This window comes from Clupea harengus, unplaced genomic scaffold, assembly GCF_900700415.2.
Source record: "Clupea harengus unplaced genomic scaffold, Ch_v2.0.2, whole genome shotgun sequence".
Lineage (NCBI taxonomy): Eukaryota > Metazoa > Chordata > Actinopteri > Clupeiformes > Clupeidae > Clupea > Clupea harengus.
The window spans coordinates 31,215-52,970 of NW_024879902.1; the positions used below are offsets into that span (position 1 = coordinate 31,215).

General features: G+C 44.0%; 1 protein-coding gene across 1 annotated transcript; it reads right to left on the minus strand.

Annotated features, from left to right (window-relative positions):
* Positions 1-938: 938 nt before the first annotated feature.
* On the minus strand, positions 939-21,470 carry LOC122130686 (plexin-B1-like; the record flags this gene model as incomplete). Its single annotated transcript, XM_042705414.1, has 32 exons — positions 939-2,851; positions 3,299-3,373; positions 3,769-3,844; positions 4,140-4,204; positions 4,702-4,849; positions 5,027-5,187; positions 5,759-5,931; positions 6,322-6,406; positions 6,843-6,946; positions 7,111-7,276; positions 7,495-7,641; positions 8,171-8,237; positions 8,550-8,728; positions 9,058-9,275; positions 9,847-9,947; positions 11,206-11,354; positions 11,700-11,876; positions 12,071-12,316; positions 12,685-12,910; positions 13,545-13,721; positions 13,950-14,086; positions 14,371-14,476; positions 14,800-14,951; positions 15,238-15,404; positions 16,077-16,221; positions 16,387-16,560; positions 16,942-17,076; positions 17,779-18,501; positions 18,798-18,906; positions 19,793-19,901; positions 20,857-21,013; positions 21,309-21,470. Coding segments are annotated over 32 exons (5,121 nt in total), but the record flags the coding sequence as incomplete, so codon positions are not given.
* Between the last annotated feature and the right edge of the window lie 286 nt (positions 21,471-21,756).

Consider the following 21,756-nt stretch of genomic DNA (forward strand, 5'->3'; position numbering starts at 1 on the left):
AAAGGACGTTTTATTTCTGGTGTGTATATTTCTCAACTGGGGGGGGGGGGGTTGGGGGCGGGGCGGGGTGCTCAGGAGTTGTGATATATGTGATACGACCTATAAAAGTAATAAAGGTGACCTGTCTCAGGGTGATCCTGAAGTTGCTAACACTGTGTTAAACAAAAAAGCTTCTCTCTGTTCTCTCTGCGCCTGGAAGTAAAACACTTGAACTAATACATCCCAGACTAATTCATGAATAATTATAGCATGAACAGTAGCTATATACTATAAACTAGAATTAATAGTTTCAGTAAATAAGACAGCCCCTCCAGATGAATTGCCATTAGATTATAATTATACAATATACTGTTGTGAAACTGAAAATCACCTTGGCCTAGAGCAGTCGAGTCAGCTCCAGACAAATGATAGAACATAATTAGTCCCTATGGCTGCAGAGGTCAGACAGACTGAGGGTAACACAGTGCCCCCCCCCCACCCCCAGTACCCACCCAAACGGCCTTCACTAAGTCCTCACACAGCAGCCTGCATTCCTCTGCCATGACGCGGTTACCAAGTTTGAGCACAAACAAGAGCGCTGCTCGGTCTCGTGCAGGACATCGAAGCGAAGTGTCGCTCCTGACAGAGCTGCCCTGGTTTGGGTTACCCAGCACTTCCAACCGTTACATTCAGCTGAGGTCACGAGATGGCCACACCATACCTTGTCCGAATGAATGCGCAATAAACACGACGATGAGACAACTCATTTAGCATCGCAGCACTGGATTGTAAATAAGAAAACATCAGGTTCAGTCCAACTAAACAACTGATCCTGAATGATGACACACTTACAGGCTCTCTTCTATATCTATATATGCTCTACAAAGAAAACCAGGTTAAACAGATTCCAGCACTGAAATCTAAAAAGCAATTCCAAATTCACTGACATTACACACGACTTGAACTTCAGAGGACTTTATTGTTTGCTTTGCATGAACTATCCTCTTCTTCCGACCACAAAAAAAGCAATGGTGATACATACAACTCTATTTACAAACAGAGAAATTTCACTGAGAAAGGCAATGACATCAATACATGATTTCCAATCACACTTAGATTATCAGCCTTCCAAACCTGCAACCGTGTACATTATTTTATTCAAAAGCCATGGAAAAGCATTCATCATGGTCAGCATGGGACTGCCATAGTTTGTAAACATGCATTCATCAAAAGAACATGGAATATTCCGACCCTTCCTTCCGCCCTTGTGGAAAAACTGGGAACCAGGTACAGGAGTGGAGGAGACATTTTATAAAATGCTTTTGACAGAAACTCGTCTCATCTTTTGGTCTTTACTTTTTAATTGGCAAGCTGTTATAGAAGCCAGCTGGGAAATAAATAAATTAATTAATAAATAAAATGGAAGCAATTGTGTGTGTGTGTGTGTGTGTGTGTGTGTGTGTGTGTGTGTGTGTGTGTGTGTGTGTGTGTGTGTGTGTGTGCATGATACCTTCAGTAGGAAAGCCTCAAATGTATTCCAACCAGTATTTGCCATTGCCAATAAGAGAAATGTCTTTTTGCATTTCAGGGATTTTGTAAACTCTGCCAAGTATGCATTCTTTCAATGAAACCAGTAGACAGTAGCAATGTTTAAAACCCGAAACATTCTAGGCAGCATGTACTTTGAAGTGGTGTCTATTTGGAATAACAATATATTATAATTATTTTATATAATTAAGTACTGTTCAAATAATTTCACAACACATTTTTTTCTCCTAACATCTGACTAATTTACTAATACCAGTTGTTAAGTGCAGTCACTGGGTGGGTGCTTTTGGTAAGCTGACATCTGCTGGTCACTGAGGGAAATGCAATGTGTTTTTTTCTGTTTTTGGCTAACTTTGGTCTTAGTCTTAAGATCCAGTTTTAATTCAAATACTTTGCTTTGATCAATTCAATGTACCAGGTGCATTGGCAAAATAATCGGTTTAGTACTAGGTCAATAAAGGCCACCTTTCCATTTTTTTTTAAATTTATATTTGATATGAATTATTAGGTTTTATGTTTTAAGACCATTTGTGTTTTGGACCATTCAGGCTAACCCCACTAAGATACAATATGCAATTCCAAAGACCCCAAAACACTCTTATGATTGAACTCTGTTCCAAAGACTCTACAATTCACTACAGAAGTAAGACACAAAGGAGGATAGTCAGGGAAACAAAAGAGGACGTACACTCTCATACTTTACCTGTTGCGCTAACTCTTTCTAAGTTTATGTCAATCCAACTGCAGCAACTGGCAAACACCAGTGCTATCTGCAGTTATCAAGTCCTCTCATACAAATGTGTCCTTCTTAGAGGGAAATTCTCTCAGTAACGTACCATGGGCAAACAAGTGTGCACAAGAGGAGGGTGTGAAGTAGGAATGCCCAGAACAATCACGTCACACTTGCAGAGGAAATCAGCAGAATCCAGAATACGGTATGCTGTATACTGTAACGGTGGCAATTTCAAGTCCTTCACGAGTTTCTGCTGAGGTTTGAAGTCTAATCTAATGGATGGTGGAGACCTGTCCTTCCCTCACACCTCTGCCAGCTTCATCCATCTCCATCTCCTCCTGTCCTCCTGCCTTCTGGAAACATCTCCAGCTCATGCGGAGGTCATTTACAGTACTCATCAGTCATCCCTTTGAGTGGCCCAGTTTTCAGCCAGGTTATTCAGAGTCTCCATGACACTGTGTCATTCAGAGTCAGGGGTGTGTGAGGTCATAGGTCAGTGACTTTGTTCTCCACGGCGGCAGCGATCTGCTGGAGCCTGTACCCCAGCTGCATCTTCTGGGCCGTGGGGTCCTCTTCCAGTGCACTAATGATCTGCAGAGATGGACAGAGATACATGTCTGAGCTCTTGGGTTTGGGCTTGTGCTGTTGTTGTTTCTGATGTGTCATGTGTACAGTAGATGTTTCAGTTAAGTTTTTCTTGTTCAGACAAAGTTGAGGAAGCGTGTGTGTGGGCTCATATAGAAATTACCATACTTACACCACCTACTGGATAATTATGGAAAAACAACTTACAACATAAACATAAATACAATTATTCTAAAACTAAATAGGACTAAAACACCACATAATCTATCTATTGTTGATAATTGCTAAAAGCATAAAACACAGAAGTGCAAATTTCAGAACATTATTGAGCTTTTACAGAGACAGAAACATAAACCCGTCTCTACACTGAGTGGTCATTTTGCCTGTGACATTGCATATACGGCATTCGGTATTATGGCAAAGCAAATACAGCACTGTCAGTGGTAAACTCACCTGATCATAATATTTGTTGATGTACTTGTATAACTCGTGCAAGGCCACATAGCAATTCACCTCGCCAGAGTAATTCTAAGAAACAGAAAATACACTTGTACTACACATGATGTACACTTAATCTCAACAGGTAATGAGTATTTTAACCATAATCAATATCAGCACTGGGAATTGGAAGAGCACAATATGACCACAGTTACTACCAGAATAAGGGCAGATTCATCTTGATGGAATAGTGATGTGAAAGGGTGGGGAATTCATGACACAAAGCCAACAGATATGATACTTTATGATGCTGTTTAATGTAAAAACGTCAACTGCTGAAGAATATTGGTACTGAAGAATTTCTTGCATTGGTGGAACTTGTCATAGTTTAGGTGCATTTAAAAGCTCCAGTCAAATTTCCCAGATTTATATATCATTCATCAGAACATATGACACGTGGCAAAGCCAAAAGGGTACAGACTTACCCTCGACAGCTCCGCAAGAGCCGAATTCATTTCCTGATCACTGGCTGAAATTGTTTGCCTGATGTCAGCATAATACCTTAAACAGAAAACCATATCGTCAACAATTTACCACAGTTTATACGCCCCGATACTCATTTTTAACACTGAACATTTACAGCTTAATGAAACAAGCCCAGAGCCAAGCCAGCCTGTGTGTCTGAACGTGTCCATTTATCTGCTCCTGCTGTCAAACAGTAAGTGCCAGGTTCCAGGTTCCAGGTTGTGTTGGTGTTCACAGTGAGCAGTGGACAGCTGGGCGGGGGTGCCCTCAGTGCACGGCCAGGCTGGTCTGTGCCTAGGGCCAAGAGGCCAACAGGCTGGCACATTCTCACCTCTCCACCATCTGCTTGTAGCGTGGGATGTCTCTGGCATAGAGCAACTTGTTAATGGGGGAATCCTAAAAAACAGAAGAGAAGAAAATACAGGCACATTAAAAACACAGCAGAAATGTGCAGCTATGCTGCAAAAAAAAAGTTGTTGTTGACGCACTGCTGAGGAAGCTGACACTGCTTCCATTAACAGCCCTTCTGCATTTGTCTCTTTAAAAACCTAGTAAGCATCCCACTACATACGAGGAGTTTGTAAAGCATCTTCCATTGCTTCATAATGTCTTCGAGCTATACCATTGCAGTTGATCAGTTTAATGTCAATGTACATATTCCAACTATACCGTTAATCAGTGTGGCATTCAACCAACAGTATCTATAAAATCACCAAAATCTGGTGTAGATCACACTATCAGACTATCAACACTATCAAAGGGACTTCTATTTGAGATATGAGTACAGACTAAAACATGGATCCAGTGTCCAGATATATGTCGACTCAGTGTCCAGGTATATGTCGACCACATGACAAATCTACAAAGCAGTGATGTTCCTGCTGTCTGCTCACCCGGCCCAGCTTGTGGTCTGCAATGGTGCACGAGTCCATGAAGGTCTGGGCAATGACAGACAGTACAGCGTCCACATTATCAGAGGTATGCACATCGAAAATGAAATGTGGGTTCTTCAGTATGTTGATCCAGAATCTTAGGGGTAGGCTACAGAGAGAAGATGACAGACTTTTGTTGGAAATGGGAAAAAATGACAGTTGCCACAAATCTCTGTTGATCTGTTGATAAAAAACAATATTTGGTCCCCATTTGGTTGCACAAGGTATATATAGTCTCAAGTCTAAATGCATTGTGCCTTGATATCTTAGGCAGAGCCTGTGGTACCTGTTGGTTTTCCAGATATGGACTGTCTCTGGGTCAGTAATGTTGTGCTGAAGGGCCTGGTCGTCCAGGAGGTCAAAGAAGTATTTGACAGCCAGGGGCACAGGCCTACTGGTGCTCAGGATCACCGTGAACAGGTCGTCCACAAACTTCTGCAGCGTCCCCTGCAGAGAGATACCAGTTTCAGTTGATATACGTAGGGTATGCATGTATGTATGTATGTATGTATGTATGTATGTATGTATGTATGTATGTATGTATGTATGTATGTATGTATGTATGTATGTATGTGTGTGTGTGTGTGTGTGTGTGTGTATGTTTGTATGTATGTATGTATGTATGTATGTATGTATGTATGTATGTATGTATGTATGTATGTATGTATGTATGTATGTATGTATGTACTGTATGTATGTATGAGGGAGAGACCTCTTTACGAAGAGCAGAGCCGTGTTTGTGTGTGTGTATGTGTAGGTGTATGCGTATGTGTGTGTCCGTGTTTGTGTGTGTGTGTGTGTTTGTGTGTGTGTGTGTGTGAGTGTGTGTGTGTGTGTGTGTGTGTGTGTGTGTGTGTGTGTGTGTACGTGCCTGTTTGTGTGTGTGTGTGCGTGTGTGTGCGTGCGTGTGCGTGTGTGTGTGTGTGTGTGTGTGTGTGTGTGTGTGTGTGTGTGTGTGAGTGTGTGTGTGTGTGTGTGTGTGTGCATGTGTGTGTGTGTGTGTGTGTGTGTGTGTTACCTTCATGGAGAGTAAACGTGTGAGGTAGATCTCGGGGATGGCCTTGGCCCTCTCGCGCTCCCTCTCCCTCAGGCTGCCTCGTCTGTGCTTGGGCAGCTCGGGCTCCTCGTTGCCCTTCACCAGGTGCCACAGCTTCATGCCCCCCTCGTCGCCATCCTCCAGCATGGGCGTCTCTGAGAGAAAGGGGGAGGAAAAGAGGAGAGTGGAAGAAGAGACAGAACATATGAGAGGGATGATGGGGAAAGAAGCAGAGCACAGGAATGCACTCAAGGCAGCAGCAGAGTCATCGTGTGATAGGAGCCATCGTGTGATAGGAGCCAGTCCATGCTCATATGTAATGAAACGAAAGACCCAGTGCCTGTGACCCATGGTTCTAAACAAACAAGATTCAATTAAATTAAATTAAATTCAATTCAATTCAATTCAATTCAATTCAATTCAATTCAATTCAATTCAATTCAATTCAATTCAATTCAATTTTATATAGCGCCAAAACAATAAAATTGTCTCAAGGAACAGATCAGAGGGAGTGTGGATGCGTAAAGGCTCCCCCGGTGACTCACTCTCTCCGGGCATGTAGTCGTGGCTGTCGTGGTGAATGTGCTTGGAGTGGCGAGGCACCAGCGTGACGGTGGCACCATCGGGGACCTGATGAGAAGGAGAGACCCGCTGAATGAGTCCCGGTCAGCCTGCTGCGGGGGATCCAGCGGTGTGACCTATCTCTCTCAGTTCTACTCTCTCCTACTACTCAAACACACATGGCCTTCTCACAGGTGTGTTCTATTATGGCACCAGTGTCATCCACCTGAGGATGCACTCAAACACCTTTGAAAGAAGGTTCTCTATGTGTGTGCTGTCTGCTTCCATAAACAGACATCATAAATGGAGCTACGAGACCAATGAATCGATACATATATCAGTGAAATACAGACAGGATTTTGTTGCACTGATTGTTTTCATTATGGATGCTGTTATCTCAAATCTGAAATCTATTCTATGGACTCACTACTAAATCCAGTTCAACATTGCCAGTACTATTAATACTGCTCTATCAGTCCCAGTGTAAATGTGACTCCGCTCAGACCTTGTAGTGCTGTAGAGTGTTGAGTCGTTTCCATGTCCCCTGCACCACTGATGTGAGGTCCTCGTCTGACAGAATCAGGTGACCTGCCACCCCCGCCCGCCATTCTGTTTCATATCAGTGTCAAAAAAAAACAAAACAAGAATGTACAAAATTCAAGAAATGACATATCTGTGCACGCATCAGCTAACCACAAGAGAAAATACTGCAGACACTGTCCCCCTGTCTTCAGACATTTGAGTCCCATTTACTGCCTCTGTCCGATCCCTACCTAAGTGCAGGGAGTCGGTTGCTGGCCGCAGGGAGTAGGACGTGCTCTTCCAGGTCTGCTCCAGAACCTTCTCTTTCACCTGGGTGATGGTGTCACAGTCCAGCACTTTGGTGGCCATCGTCTGGCTCTCATTGGCACCTCCTCCAGTCACGAGGACATTTAGGGTCTGGGAAGAAAAGTGAACGGAAAGGTTGTGGTGATGTTTGAACTTGTTCCTAGAGACTGCCCCATGGCAGACTGATGTGTTGTGTGGTATGAGGTTTCTTCTACGAAGACATTCCGAACAGCATTAGATGAATAGAAATGAAGAAATATGTGTGTGTGTGTGTGTGTGTGTGTGTGTGTGTGTGTGTTTGTGTGCACATGACTGTAGGAGTCTCTCACCAGTGTGCGAAAGTCCACGTCCTCGCGGAGCAGGCGGTTGTCGTTGAGTGTGTACTTGGCCTTGCCTGTCACGGCGTCCACAGGACCCTTATCCACCAGTTGTTTTATGGCTCTGAACAGCATGTACAGAGGCTCCCCCGCCGAGTCCTAAGAAATACACACACACACATACGCACACACACACACACACACACAAACACACACTCAAACACACACACACGCACACACACACACGCACATACGCACACACACATACACACACACATACACACACACACACACACACACACACACGCACACACACACACACACACACACGCACACGCACATGCACACACACACACACACACACACACACACACACACACACACACACACACACACATACACAGTCCATGAGCAGCAGCACTAAGGCCACAGCCTCAGTGTCTCAACCAGCTGCATTGCACAAGCCTACGTTTCGATCTGTTTTTAAAGAGGTTTGCAATGCAGCATTCTGCTATGTATAGAAAGAATATGATAACAGAGGAAAACTCAAATAACTCTCAGAACACATACACATACACATTATGCTTACACTGCAAACCGCACAAACTGCTTATTTTACAGAAAGTGCCACAACAAATGAAAAAGAGTGGGCGGCACGACGGCAAAGTGCCGCTCTGCAGTTGCTCACCCTGAGGAATGAGTAGAGGCAGATAGACATCCAGTTCGTCAGCAGTTTCTCCACCACGGACTCGGTTCTGGGGGGGGGGGCAAGAGAATGCGTCAGTGGTGGCAGCCAAAGCCTTCAGTCTGGTCAGCGGCTGTAATGCCCTCCAGCTAAGGCTAATCTCATCAACCAGTCAGATTTGGAGAAACGTACCATCCAAAAACACTGTTTGTAGGAGCGTTGACGTCAGTAACAGTGACTGAGTGGCTACAAAAGGCTCCTCATAACTGATTTCCCGTTCACTAGCAAAACTGGTGAACAGTACGTAACTTTACGCTAAACATAATGACCACGTGGTGGGAAACCAATGACTGGAAACCGGATTAGTGCTCTCCCCCCTCACCTCCGAAGCATGAGCTTGGGGTTCTTGGCGGTGTACTGCTCCACCAGGTCGTTGAGCAGGGTTTTGAGGATGTCGGTGAAGTACTCCAGCTTGCTGTGCAGCGCCACGGTCAGCAGGGACGCCACGTAGGCCCGGTCCCGCGGGGAGAAGGTCCGCTGGCCCTCCAGCGTATGGATGAACTGAGGAATAAAGTACGACAGAAAAGAACTCGTTAGTGTCACGTATGTGAGTTCTGAAGCACAGATCTGATTGGTGGTGGTTTGTATCTAGTAAGAAGTGGCACTGTAGAATGTACCTATATTATGTATATAGTAATAACAGCGTCTCACAGACTGAGAGGCAATGGATATATCAGAAGCAACATGATGACTGTGCAGGCGGTGGCATAGTAGGGGTTAAAATAGTGTTCAAATTGTGTTCTGTTTTGGTAAAGCACTGGTAGCACCACACCGCAGTGGTCACTAGCTGTGAGGAGAAGCGTTAGCCAGGGCGGCCATGCCGGTGATACCTTGGTGAGGAAGAGTTTGCTATTCAGCAGGTTGGACAGCTGCACCAGGCCCTGCTCCACTGTTGCCCGGCGACATTCCTGCACATCCAGATCCCGCCGGAGCGGTGACTCCTTGTGGCCGGGAAAGAAGATCCTCTCGGCATAGGTGCGGTAGTCCAGGATAGGGATCCCTGATCCAACCAGGTCACTGGACATGTCCATCATCTCTGTCATCAGGTCTGCACACACAGGCACGGAGAAGATGCTTACATGACTCTTGTAAATAATACATTACAGCTGTGTTACTTTACTTGTGTTTGCACTATGTATAGGCTGTAAATGCAGTTGGGCGAACTAAATAGAGTAGAAAGGATTTCAGGTTGTAAAATGCCGCTTTAGTGACCCATTTTATTCATCTGAGAATGGAGAATGAACTACTGAACTACTCTACAGCAATTCCCAAGATCAATCCACTTTAGCTATACATCATATTCTCAGAATACTTCAAAATAGCTGATTTAATGACACTTTATGATATTTATCACTAAAATAGATGATCTAACGAAAAGTCTCGGAGAGTCTCCTGGGCTCTGCGATTAAAGCAGCTAAAATTCGGTGCAGTCTGGATGTATTAGCCAAGCAGTAAACTCCCATGGAGATGGGCATTGCTATCCGTCAGTTATTTTGTGGGGGCACTTTTGTGGGTGGACATTTTTGTCAATTATCAGTATGATTAAAATATTTTATGTGAGTCTGTTTTATGTGAGATTAAGAGAAGATGACATTCAGGACAAGCTGAGGGTTGCCCACCAGTGAACTCCTTCTTGCAGCGATCTCTCACACTTGTCTCCAGGTTCTCCAGTTGGATCTGGACTTTCTTATAGTCTCTCACAGCCTGTTTGCTCTTCCTCCTGACAAATAACACAAAGAAATAGGTTAAAGCCAAGCAAAAATTAAAATATAGTGTGCAGATCACTCATCGTGATGAAGAAAAGTATGTTTAGATGGGAGCCATTTTGAAACTCTAGGTTCAGTGGCTCGCAAAAGTATTCAACCCCCCTGAAAGTCATCACCATTTTCTGAATTACAAATCAATCAGTACTTTTATTGCAAACACTCTGCTGTAGTATGGTCTAGTATATTTCCAAAGGCAAAATAACTTATTTGTCTGCTAACATTAAAAATAAATACATTAAAAACGTACTAAATACACTACTTGCATAAGTAGTCAAACCCTTGTGCTTTTGAGTTCTAGATTTAGACAGATAGCACATTTTTCACAAAGGATCACAGAGGTGCCTCTTATTTGACTGTAACTGATCATAATTAGGTTCTACCTATGAGTGACTGAAGTAAAGATCGCTTTCTGGATATCAAAATCATGCTGTCTACAGGTCTTAAGCCAGCTGGTGAAATACTAGAGAAAATGAAGACTAATATATTAAAGCATGTATAAAAAGGGGTTTTATGGTCATATGAGGCCAAAGTAGAGTTTGCCAATGCCTAATAAATACTATCCATATAGTGAAATATGGCAGAGGTAACATCAAGCTGTGGGAATATTTTTCCCAGGAACTGGGAAACTTTTTAGAACTGAAGGGAGAATTAATGGAAAATAAATATCTACGCAATATCACAAGAGAACCGCAGTTGCAGTCTGCTGTAAAACTAAGGCTTGGGACAGGGATTACTCACCAGCAGGACAATAATCCTAGGCAGAAGGCTGAAGCAACACTGGAGTGGTTCAAAAACCGTACAGTGAACCAACCTTCACGATCTATAGAAGTTTCTACCAAAAAGAATGTCGAAAAAACCCTGCAGATCAATGTCAAAAGCTGGTACTCACTCATTTCAAAGGACTTAAGGCTGTTACTGCAGCAAAGGGGTTCTCGACCAAGTATTAATGTATAGGGGTTAAACTTATGCAAATGCAATATTTGAGTTTCTGAATTATTATTATTTTTTTTTTTTTAACCTTTCGAAATATGTTAGAACATAGGCGTTCAAAATGAAAATACTGATTCGGAAAATAGGTGTATCTTTTGTGAACCAGAACATGGTGTAGACCTTCAGGGGGGTTGAATACTTTTGCAAGCCACTGTATATAGTAAGCCTTAAACAGGATTTAACAGCGCCATCATCATGGATAAAGTATGAGATCATTAGTACCTGTATATTAAGACGATGACCAACACAATGAGCGCCACGATGGAGGCCCCCACCCCAACTCCCACCTGGGCCTCCAGAGGGAAGGTTGACAGGCTCTGGGTGTCGTACTGCACCCTGCCCAGAGAGAAGTTCAGGTTTCCCATTCTGACCTGGGAACAGTGGGGAGTCAACAACACAGAAGTCCAGTGTTTAAGAACAAACCACAAAACATGAGAAGGGAGATGGAGAATAGGCACTGAAACAGTGTTCGCTGACAATCTGGTTCCAGTGATAGTTCTGAATCTAATAAAAATCAAATAAAAAATGATAAAGTAAGAGCCGCAAAATGAGTTTCACATATTTCAAGGAAAGCCTAGATTACATCCTAAACTGTTTCGAAAACATGTCAGAGGGGCCGTCTGTTACCCTAAGCAGCCCAGGCCTTAGAAACTCCAACAGCAGAACTGCGTGCGGCGTATTTTAAGCTTACAGCAAGCCTGGAGATTATGACTCACTGTGAATTCTGGGAGCACATCTGCACCCTCGCGCCTCTTCGATGCCACCTCCGTGGGCTGCTGGGAAGGGGGTTCGCAGTACAGGTGGTTACGGGTCAGAGTTTTAACGGCACAAACGCCCTCTCCAATCAGGGCCACCACCTCCTCTTTGAAAATGGCCAGATCTAAATTTTCACCCTGCAAATAGATTGAAAGTCAGTTAAAAATTTAAAATAAATAGGTCTGCATTAGTCTTTTTGTCATCATCCTAATATCTGTTAGAAAACTGTTTACAGAAAAAGTTGTTACACACATATGCTGTTGAGGGAATACAATATTTCTACGACAGAGACTGCACAGAGTAGGAACGTCAGAGGAGAGGGGCCTCAAACCTCCACAGAGATGATGCTGCCAGGCTTGTGGCGGTAGGGTTTGCTGGGGTCGTTTTGGTTGAGCGTTCGGAGGACTGGGTTCCGCTCGTAGCTGAATGCATCGGCCTCACCGACCGCGCCGAAGCTGAAGTGGAGGTTGTCCAGCAGGAAGTCCACCTTCACCTGGGCGTGCAGCGCCTCCGCCCCCACGGCCGGCGTCCGGCACAGGATCAGGGAGGAGCTGTTTACCGTGCAGCGCTCTTCAAACTAACATTACAATAAGAAAGAGTCAGCGATTTGTATGGACATTAGGACAAATGATTGCAGGTGGTAATAACTACAAAAACAAATGCACTACAAATACGTTCTCCAAACGTTATTATGGACTGAGGCTAAGGATACTCAAAGGTATTGTTTGAATGTTCAGGACAAGAAGTTGCTACAGGACAACTTCTGAAATGTTTTTCCAGGCCATTTCAAAAAGTGAAAGCAGACAATAATATCTGGGCTCTCCCACAGCCAAAGTCTAAGATAATATTTTGTTGATGACTGGCTGCTTTTCACTAATAAATGATTAATACATTATTAACTACAGTCCAAATTGACATTTGAATAATACATGACCAACTGATCACCTGTTTCACAGTGCAGAGTACTCCCTCTGGGCAGCCAGGCTCCGGAATAATCCGCCGCAACCTCTTGAGTGGCCTACTTTCCCTCTCCTCTGTGTTCTCGCTCTTCCTCCTCTTCCTCTTCTTTTTCCTCTGCGGATGAGGCTCCAAAGGTGTGAGTGTCACACGGATCCGTGGCTCTTGCACTACATCCAGGTTCTGTCCAGACACTTTGATCATCCGCCCGCCACTGATGAACACAGAGAGATTTACTTGTTTGCTTTCACAGCCAGATCCGATTTTGAAAGCAGAATTAAAAGTATTAATACTAACTGGTAGTCTACTGGTAGTCGTATTCTGATTTAGGATCAGTGAGGAAAATACAAATGATTTTGATTCATGGTGGATGGCTTCCATTTTTAAAGGACAAATGATAACATAAAAACCACACTTTTCTATCTATACATGACACTGACCTTCTCTCATCAAATACATTATACACTGTGTACACAATGACAATGCACAATTTAAGCATTGATCATAAGACCAACCGTGCCTAACAATACTGTGTGTCAGTCTGGTTAGTACTGTCAGGGCAAACAACCTTCAGAATTTGCAACAGTTGATAAGACACATCAAGAAGTGTTTCATAGTGCTTCAATGCATTTTGCCATGCAATGCAGTAAGGCAAGTAAAAAATGTTTATTCAATAAAAGGATTCACAAAAATATTAACAATTGTTTCTTCATGTCATTTTGAAATATGTCAAAGGAAACGTCAAACAAATACTGCTCCTTCAAAAGAACAAAAACATGTGACATGACAGACAGACAGAAAGAATGATAAGCTGATAAGCTTACCGATAAACAGTGAGAGCAACCCACCTGAGAAAGCTTCTGGATGGTGCTGCCTGCGTGATATTGGGGTCAGGGCAGTAGTGAAAGGGAACCGCCTGCAGATGGCGCTCTGCCCTATTGAAGCGAACCACCACGCCATGCTCTCCAGTCATGTTACTGCTGCTGGTCACGCACTCCATGTGATCATCCTGGACCTCAGAGGAACTGGGGAGAAACAAAAGAAGGGTATGACAGCAGAGTGACACAATATGATGACATGGCAAGGTGAGCCGCTGGGATTAGCTGTGCTGACTTCACATTTAAACAAAGGGACTTGTCTCAACATGACTTGTCTGCTATGATAAGACAGAAATCATGAAAAATAAATGATTTACATGACAGACTAATGGACATGCTTCACGAACCTACCATGCCTGACAATGTCAAACTTACATTGCGCAGGGCACTCCCCCGATAAGAACAGTGATCTCGCTTAGGTGGCCGGTACGTAGGTTCTGGCCGGTGATGGTGAGCAGGGTGCCTCCTGCCAGCGGGCCCCTCAGAGGGAACACATCCATCAGCACTGGATCCTGCAATTAAAAGACCACAGCGATGTGGACAAAATGAGTGAAAGTGGCAAATAGGAGGGGCACTTACAAGGCAAGCAATCAATATTACTAGCTGATATTTCCAGAAAAGTGAGTGTCCCATGGAAAGTTGGACTGTATTTCTGGACTGTGGAATGTATCCATCCCAATATAATATACAGATAATAAAATAAAATAACAATAAAAGTAAGTAATAAAAAACAATACAAAAAAAAAATATATATACAGTATATATATATATAATACATGGGTAAATTAGTAGTGACCTGGAAGTGAAACCTCTGTCCTGAGAGCCCGACTCCTCCATCCCTGACCTCCACTGACGCCTGGCCGGCTCGCTCCCCTCCACTGGCTGTGGTCTCGCATACGATCCTGCACAACAAAGGACACCATGAAGCGTGCGCCTCCACTAATGACTGTTGTCATTAGTGTCCTGTGATGCTTTGTTAAAAAACCCTGACCTAAAACATTACCAAGAGCATCCTCTGAATACCCTGTCTGTACGCCCACAGAAACCAGAGAGAGAATAGGATGTTTGCATAATAAACCATGGGAATTTACATCTGTCTAATTTCTTTTTTTCAAATCACTGTCTTTAAAGAGCAAATGTAAACACGTTCAGCAGTTTGTCTACTCAAATAAAAAAATGTGTTGGCTGAATAGATCAGAAAAGTCCGGGAGCTATTATGTGCTACCTTGATGAGACCTCGTAGCTGCTTGGAATGACATTGCAGGGAACCCCCGCCACGGTGACCGAGTGCTGGATGTCCTCCGCCCTCTGCCCAAGGTTAGAACCTGAGATGGTGACAGTGGTGCCCCCCTCCACGGGTCCAGACAATGGCTCGACCTGAAACAAGTGAACTAACACTTAAAACAAACCACAGCCAGATCTCAACCCTAAAATCAATCTGATAGCGTAATAAGGTGTGAAATTTGCATCTATATCCACCCTTTTTAATGCATAAAATGACCACAGCCACATCCATTTATCAACAAATCAATATCTATGATGCATTTGATTTTGGGGATTTCGGAAGTGACTGATGTTTGGAAGTGACTGAATAATAATCTTAAAACGCTTAGATCAACCATTTCCAAATCTTTGGTGCAGGATCAGCAAGCCTGAAGCTCACCAGGTGGATGACAGGTGCTGGGCACGTCTGCTGGACCTCATCTGCACAGGAGTCCCTGTAGAGGCAGCTGGACAGAGGCCCGCCACACCACACACAGCCAAACCTCTGGTCCGCCGTATGGCAGTGGCTGCAGTCCGAACGCCCCACTGAGCAGTTATACAGAGTCACTGCAAAGTGAACACAGGGTCAGTCACTATAGTACACACTGTAAAACACAGTTGTTTTCCAAATGCACTGGTCCATTCATTCGTCAGTACAGTAAAATCAATATGGGCAATTAAAATCAGGGATTGGTTTGCCTCAGGAGCTGTTCATAAAAGTTGTATGGGGCAGATGGAGTGAAAAAATACACGTGATGACACTATAAACCAGCAATGTTTAAGGTATTGAATGGGTCATCTGTAGTAGATGTATGAGTAAAAAGCTACTCCTCACACTAATCATACAATTGCCTAGATACATTCACTACTCCATTTCAGCATATTAGCGCTGGTGAGTTAACAACAGTAAGCAAGTTGTCCCTCTGTTTTTACAATTCCCCAACGCCAGAAAATTATTTAGGGACTTTTCTAATGAATGTAGCATATGCCTTGTGCTGGAAACAAAGGTTCTTAACAGTTTTTTCATAGAGCAGATTTATAGAGCCAAGGCAACCATGACAAAGAATTACACAGTCCATTATACAGCAAAGTTTTAAAGACACAGAACCAAGATGTAAATCCTAAACGACGTGCCGTAGCATGAAGCCAACACAAATCCTCCATGTGTCCGACTTCAACCATGTAATGCTATTTTTAACATATTTACATGACAGTGCCATGCCTGTGATTTGATCTCACCATGCAGGTCCTGGACACTGTCCATCTGGAAGGTGTTTCTCCTCCTGACAGAGATCATGGCGTTGTACTCCTCCACGACAGCTGAGTAAGAGTACTGGAGAACAACACAACCGACACAGCCTTCACAATGTGCCGACCACGCCAGCTCTACGCATAATATCATTCAATATCACAGCAAATACTGGAAAGAAAATATGCTGACTAGAAATGTCCTTATATTTGTTGTTATATATGTATACAAATGTACAATTGTTGCCTGAAAAGTAAAGTTACCATTTAAGTGAATTGTATAGTGAACATAATGACATACATTGAAACATATGATGTCAGCAGAAAAATCTAGAAAATATGCATAGTAAACCTTGTGGAGTTGGCAGGTGATGAAGAAGAGGGAGGACTGTGCATCATCTGCTTCAACAAAGGCATCCACCACCACAGCCTTTCCCTCTACGGTCAGCACACATTCATAGTCCAACTCTTCATCCTAGCGGACGAGTGGACGGTTTACAAACCAATGGATATACATATCACAGTTATATAACATATAAAGCACATTGTGTCTATGTATGCCATATGAAATGTGCTATATATAAATAAACTTCACTTCACTTCACTTGACATGGAAGGAAATACTACTTACATTCTAAAATGTTCAGTATACCCAAGACGCCAATCTACAGGTTTTAAATCAAATCTACATTCAATCTGCTAATGCGAGGGACTCAGTATAGACAAATGAAATCCCTTAAATTAAAACATTCTCATTTTAGGATAGTTCCATCGACAAATGTGAAAACATAGAGCGACATAGAGCGGTCAGTCTTGGGCCTGTAATGGTGAACTTTTGTGGGAGACATGGTGCTACCTTGTACAGATGCAGATTGCGTCCTGTGAGTGTGATCTTCCTCTCAATGTTGACGGGCAGAAGAGACGAGCCTTGGATGTTCTCCACACAGGGACAGGCGTAAGAACCCCCACTCACAAATGAGCCCTCATCCCCCTGCACACACACACACACACACACACACACACACACACACACACACACACACACACAGCACAAAGAGTGTCATAAGACCCCATGCAAAGGCTTCAGTGATAATTCTCAAACTCACTTCTCCAGAAAGATCCATGATACACATACAACAGCTTGACTCTGACTGTCCACTGTAAAATAAACAACTAGATGCCTAAAGAAACATTCATCATATGCCTTGACTCTGACTGTGCACTGCAAATCAAACAACTAGATGCCTAAAGAAACATTCATCATATGCCTTGACTCTGACTGTGCAGATGCTACGCTACGCAGTGAAAATAAACATGACCAGAATGACACAGACACAAAAAATGGTGCTGAAGCTGAGAGATTATGGGTAATAAATGTTGAAGTTGACATCGGTGCGGTAATAACATGTTTACCAGAAAAATAATCAACATGCATCAACAACACAACAGTGCAGGAGGGAGTTAAACAACATTAACGGAAAAAAATGATTTGCAGGACGTACAAAAGGGACATTATTTTGTATCTAGCCATATTCCAGCCTACTACTTCCACTTCCATGTATCAGGGGTGGAGTAGCTGTGAATCCTCTTTCATTTTACCCAGACTGACTGCATTTATGATAGTTATATGGTGCAATGTACTATTTATAAGTCTTCACCTCATCCCACAATCTCCATGGATGCACTGACTCACCGGTAGATAAAAATCAGCTGAGTCAGACTGGTAATCCACGTCTGGGTTTTGCGAGAAGTCGGGTGGGCTGCTCTCCCCCTCCCCATCCCCAGAGGGCGCTGTGGCAGATGACACAGTCACCTCCGCCCCTACCTCCTCATCAGAGTCAACAGGCACATCCACCCAAGAGGTTACACTCTCTGGACTGGTGAGAGCTGAGTCTGGGGCTGGTGATGGAGGGATTTGACCCACAGGCTCCTCAGCACTGTCTTCATCATGTGAAACTACCCTTATCACCGGGGTGGTCCCAGCATCCAGAACAGAATCTTCTGGAGAGGAAACGGGTTCTTCCTCCTTATTTTTGGCATCTGGCAGGGATTCATTTTTTGAATCTGTCCTTACGTCCCCTGTGCCGTTTCCGTAGTGGCTCTCGTCGTCAGCGGCTGGGCTGGTCTCTGTGGTGTGTCTCCCTGCCAGAGTAGTCGTGGCAGTGGGTGCGTTGGTCACTGTGGTGGCTTGGTCCACCATAGATGGCAGAGGGGCAGGGGTGGCAGTGTTGGGAGGAGGCGTGGTGGGTGCCAGCGTGGGTTCAGGGGTGGTGGACGGAGTCACGGAAGGAGACTTTGAAGCCCCTGATTCAGTGGCTGAAAGAACTCCTGTAGTCGGATTCGTAGGACTTTGAGTGGTTGATGCTAATCTAGTGACAGCTTTTGTAGTAGTGGGGCCAGATGTTGGGAGTTTAAACTTGTTGACACAGGGGAGCGATGAGGAGGTGACGGACAAGGGACATGAACAAAACAGAAAAAAATATAAATATAAAATATGGAAAAACAAACAGGGTAATATACACAAATATGGACACACACAACACTAATAAAATATTTAGTCTGGCGACAGGGACCAGACAACACACCGGGGGAGCAGCACAGAACAAATAAGCAAACAAATGAATGAAGGGCTTGATTTCTACCGCAGACTAGCTGAGCATGGAACACCCATAAGTAGAAGCAGATAACCATCTTTGGCAGGGTAAAACTTACATGTTCGTTGTAAATGATGACGCCCTCGCCGCAGGTTGGTCTGTGTGTACACAAGTGCTGGTGAATACACCAGTTACAGCTCCAACGACTGCTCACACACCCAGTGCACCTAGGAGCAGGACATAGACATACTCACTCACTCTGTATTCATCACTGATAAAATGTCATAAAACAGCAATTTAAAAAAATATGTTAAATATTGAAATTCCAATCAGTCAGCTTTTCTTTGGGTTCATTATTGATGACATGTTTAATACTAAGTGCTTTACCGGATCATACTGCAGAAGCTAAATCAAGGCCGAGTAAGATTGTGAGTTTATGTGTGTGTATTTGTGTTTGGGAGGGGAGGGGAGGGGAGGCTGTGGGGTTAGGAAAGAACTACTTGAATATCAAACATTATCTGCAGCACTTTCATCTTAGGATATGGTATGTTAACATGGCGACAGACACTTGCCTAAACATTTGAAGCACGAGATCGGCATACACTGATTGGTAAATCTACTCCACTTAAAAGTAAAGACAAGTACCAGTTAGCATGCATGTTAACCATTAATTAGAGCCGGCAACTTTTCAGCACTTTCGGTGAGAGGTCTATCTTGTTAACAGATTGCCTTCCAGTTTGCCGGGCCGGAATGTGTGGGGCCTCTTCCCATCCCCCTCCGCCATCATTAACGACATCTGTCACCGTCTCTTTACTACAGCGCTGTTGCCAGTGTGGGTGACAGCTGCCCTGGCATTTCTCTCTCTCTTGTTGCCTCCTGCTCATTCCACGGAAAACCACACTTCTGCAGTGTTGATTACGAGCCAAAATGGTTGACATTCTTCAGTGCCCATCCCCTAACACACCTTACAGTCTGTATTCAAATGAGCCGAGCCCAACCCTGTTATGCCTCGCGGTTTTGATTAATCCGTGCAACTACATGTGAGGGCGATGTTTGGGATTTGTGATGTTTTTCAGAAAAAAGTTGAGCACACAGAAGAAAGTCGACACTCACGGCTTAGTAAGGGACAGTTGCTGGACCAGGCCGCAGTCGTAGAAGGTAAACATTTGGCTGGCAACTGTGATGTTGAGAAAGCGGAGTGACAGGGGGACTGTGACAGAGTCTGCGGGACAGAAGAGTAGCTGAGCGTAAGATACAAACATGTCTGAAGGGGTTGAGCATTCTTTCACGGCACCACCATTAAGCCAGTTTGATGACAGCGGATATAGTTTATCAGTAACGCTGTCGTGTTCTATTCAGAACTAAATGTAGGGTGCAGCAGGATGTCAAGACAAAAAAAGTAACCATGAGAAAGAAGTCTGTGTTTGTGATTTTTGTACTGTTATTCCACCGGAATTAAAACCAACAAATTCAATTATTTCTGGAATTTGTCCCCACATTTGTTGTTTTCCCATGGAAGCAGAGGTCAGAGGTCATCTGGTCTGAGACCCGGATGACTACTTCCCTCTGCTGCCTCAACCAAATACCCCCAAACTATGATAAACAACAGCAAAGAAAAACACATTCCTATTAATGACAGAAACCATATATTTGAGACTAACATTTTTATAATCTGAGGACAGAGGAGTCCTAAATCATACAAAATAACTGCGCATGAATTATAGAAAATATATATGACCTGATATCCTCAGCGGCACATAACCTAAGAATATTTGCATAGTCATGCAGAGTTAAAGGTAGTGCCCATGATTCTGGTGAAAGGTTGATTATATTTGAGCTCAACAGCCAATCAGATTACACCCTTTCCTTGCATGCTCCTGAAGCAATGTGTTGATTGGCTGGAATTCTTATGGCTCATCCCGAGCCACACTGTTTTCCATTTGCAGAGCTAAGACTGTGTACGAACACAGCAGTTCACTTTGGAGCACACACCCACGGACAGCTAGAGGGCCGTGAGGAGCAATTGGCTGAATTTGACAAAATATGTATTGGGTCAGAATTGCAGACTGCCTCTTCAATAGTAGCAACTACAACTGTTTTGTAGATAACGCAAAACATTTCTAACATGATCATGAAATATGCCCCGTTATGTATGTATTTGCATACTAGTCACCCACCTTCGCCTTGACTGATGGATGGCACCCTCCTCGTGTGTGGAGTGTGGCAGCTGACAGTTGTGCCCTGGACGGCGGCAGGAGTCTCAGTGCCCCTAAAGTCACAGCTGTACGCCTCCCCTTCGGACAGGCTGGGCAAACCTGGAACTTCCAGAACAACCTGAACGGAAGAGGAGATACAGATTAACATCTGTACAGTATATGCATGTGTGTGTGTATGTGAGAGAGAGAGACAGACAGAGAGAGAGAGAGAGAGTCTGTCTCTGTGTGTGTGTGTGTGTGTGTATGTGCATGTGTGTGTGTGTGTGTGTGTGTATGTGGGCGTGTGTGTGTGTGTGTGTGTGTGTGTGTGTGTGTGTGTGTGTGTGTGTGTGTGTGTGTGTGTGTGTGTGTGTGTGTGTGTGTGTGTGTGTGTGTGTGCGTGTGTACGTGTGTGTGTGTGTGCCTGTGCCTACACTGGTCTCCTCTCCACGGCTTGCGTTGAGGGGGGTGAGGGAGGCGACCCTGAGGCAGTGCTGCTGCTGGGGGCCGAAGCTCCAGAGCCACTGGCCCTGCAGGGACCCCCGCTGGCAGGCCGAGCGCACGCCACACCTGGGAGACAAACAGTAAAAGCTCCTCGGTTAGATCACGGACCAAGTCTCTGAATGATGAAATGTAGTCTCAAGACATCCCATGGTCAAGGAATGTTTCAGTAGAGTGGACCATTGTTAGTTAAAAAATGTTAAAAACTTGGCCACATCAAATTTATCACTTGATTGTTAAGGAATGTTTCTCAGCACCATTCAGTGTGACCTGTTTTTTTTACTGAAAACGGTCTTCCTTAATGTGAGACTTTAACAAAGGTCATGTCATGCTGGAACAAATGACCCCTAAATTGTGAGGAATAAAATCTAAACGTGGTAT